Source organism: Sinocyclocheilus rhinocerous, unplaced genomic scaffold, assembly GCF_001515625.1.
Source record: "Sinocyclocheilus rhinocerous isolate Xijiao unplaced genomic scaffold, SAMN03320098_v1.1 scaffold8, whole genome shotgun sequence".
In the NCBI taxonomy this organism is placed as follows: Eukaryota; Metazoa; Chordata; class Actinopteri; order Cypriniformes; family Cyprinidae; genus Sinocyclocheilus; species Sinocyclocheilus rhinocerous.
The window spans coordinates 2,316,449-2,318,580 of NW_015666800.1; the positions used below are offsets into that span (position 1 = coordinate 2,316,449).

General features: G+C 52.3%; 1 protein-coding gene across 1 annotated transcript; it reads left to right on the forward strand.

Annotated features, from left to right (window-relative positions):
• The first annotated feature begins 12 nt into the window (after positions 1-12).
• On the forward strand, positions 13-1,783 carry LOC107733090 (proline-rich receptor-like protein kinase PERK2). Its single transcript, XM_016544583.1, has 3 exons — positions 13-383; positions 1,266-1,507; positions 1,615-1,783. Exons 1-3 carry the CDS (start codon positions 33-35, stop codon positions 1,781-1,783), a joined length of 762 nt encoding a protein of 253 aa, XP_016400069.1. The 5' UTR covers positions 13-32.
• Positions 1,784-2,132: the final 349 nt, after the last annotated feature.

A 2,132-nucleotide genomic window follows, 5' to 3' on the forward strand; every position in this document is an offset into this window, starting at 1 on the left:
CTGATCAGTCCACCGTAAAGCCAGGAGCGGACATGAACCTCATAGATCTGTGGTCCGCGGATCCAGTTCCCACCCAAGTACCCACCCTCAAACCTTTGTCTTCTTCGCCGGTCCCGTCCGGATTGTTAGAGGCTCCGGTCCCGTCCGGAGATCTTCCTCCTCCGATGTCCCTGTCAGGTTTCCTGGTCCCATCTCCTCTGCTGGTTTCAGCCAGTCCCCTGGATTCATCGGCCCCACTGGTGTCGTCCAGCTCCTCGGCTCTGCCTCCGCCGCTAGCTCCGTGCGGCTCATCAGCCTCGCCTCAGGCTTCCCCTCCACCAGCTCGGTATGGCGCCGAGTCCCCGGCTTCACTTCGGCCCTCCAGGCCCATGTCTCCACCTCGGGTTTGTTTGATGTTAAGAATTTATTGCTGCATTTTTTAGCTTATTATTATTTATTGAAAAAATTTTTTTTTGATGTTAGGAATTTGCTACTACGTTCTGTTTATTTGTGTTACTATTTTATATGAATATTGTTTAATGTATAACTGCAGCCTTGTTTGTATGTATTTATATTTTTACTAAATTGTTGCTGTCACGATTATGTTCAGTTTAGTTCAGTTCCTGTCATGTCTGTTATGAGCCCTCATTAGTTACCATGGTTTCTGATTAGTTAATCCTTGTCCAGCTGTTCCTGTTTAGTTCCCTCATTTACCACGTGTGTACATATAGTCCTGATTCTGTTCTATCCTTTGTCGGTTATTAGCTTATGTTATGTGTTGTACCAAATCAGTATTCTCAGTAAAGTCTGTTTGGAAGTATGCATCTTCGTTTGCTGTCCTCATTCCTCGACAACCCGTGACAGAATAACCGGAGTCCACCAAAGCTGCGGAGACTAAGCACACTGATCAGTCCACCGTAAAGCCAGGAGCGGACATGAACCTCATAGATCTGTGGTCCGCGGATCCAGTTCCCACCCAAGTACCCACCCTCAAACCTTTGTCTTCTTCGCCGGTCCCGTCCGGATTGTTAGAGGCTCCGGTCCCGTCCGGAGATCTTCCTCCTCCGATGTCCCTGTCAGGTTTCCTGGTCCCATCTCCTCTGCTGGTTTCAGCCAGTCCCCTGGATTCATCGGCCCCACTGGTGTCGTCCAGCTCCTCGGCTCTGCCTCCGCCGCTAGCTCCGTGCGGCTCATCAGCCTCGCCTCAGGCTTCCCCTCCACCAGCTCGGTATTGCGCCGAGTCCCAGGCTGCACTTCGGCCCTCCAGGCCCATGTCTCCACCTTGGCCTGTCAGCCCGCCGACTCCGCTCCGGCTCTGCATTCCTTCGTCTCCACCGAGGCCCGTCTGCCCTTGGACTCCTCTGGGCTCCCTCATACATCCAGACAAACCTCGGTCGGTCGTCGCTCAGCTTCCGCCACGAACTTCCGGGTCTCCGGCTGCGCCTCAACCCTCCACCCCTTCGGCTTCACCGGGCTCCTCCCTTCCTCTGGTTTCCCCGTCGTCCTCGCTCGCTCCATCGTCTCCCTGGTCAGCCGAATCCCCGGCTCCGCCTCAGTCACGCGAGCCAGCCGCTCCACCTTGGGCTTCCAGGCCTTCGATGTCGCCCTGGTCCGTCAGCCTCTCTGCTCCACCAGTTCCTCCACGTACCCTAGTTCCGCCTCCGTGGATCGGCTTCTGGGTGTCGCCCAGTCCTTCAGCCAAAGCTCCTCCCTGGTTCCTCGCACCGTCGGCTCCACCATGGTGTTGGTCTCCTCCGATTTATCCAGGTTCCTGTTCTTCATCAGCACCACGCCTTCCACCTAAGCCTCCGCCCTCTTTCCTCTTTTCTATTATCTACTGTTGTGGCGTGAGCTCACGCCTTCCGAGAGGGGGAGCTAATGTCACGATTATGTTCAGTTTAGTCGACAACCCGTGACAGTTACTGCTTTTATTATTTTTAGTAGTATATTTAGATGTTTATATGTTTAGTATATTTAGAAGATTGTTTGCACTGACACTTACAGAGAAGTATCAAAAATACCATGGTACCAACATTTCTTTTAATGTACCATGGTACTACCGGGTTTTGGACAGGGTACTGGTACCATCTTATGTCATCCTGTTATTTCTTTCTGTTTCAACTGGAATTCACCTGCAAAGATCTAACTTTGAG

What these genes read in the sequence shown, in the direction of transcription:
- LOC107733090 (XM_016544583.1), top strand. Translation starts at nt 33, where the DNA reads ATGAACCTCATAGATCTGTGGTCCGCGGATCCAGTTCCCACCCAAGTA. An exon ending in GGCCCATGTCTCCACCTCGG is followed by an intron (nt 384 to 1,265) that starts GTTTGTTTGATG and finishes TCTCCACCTTGG; the next exon opens with CCTGTCAGCCCGCCGACTCC. An exon ending in CTCGCTCCATCGTCTCCCTG is followed by an intron (nt 1,508 to 1,614) that starts GTCAGCCGAATC and finishes CTGCTCCACCAG; the next exon opens with TTCCTCCACGTACCCTAGTT.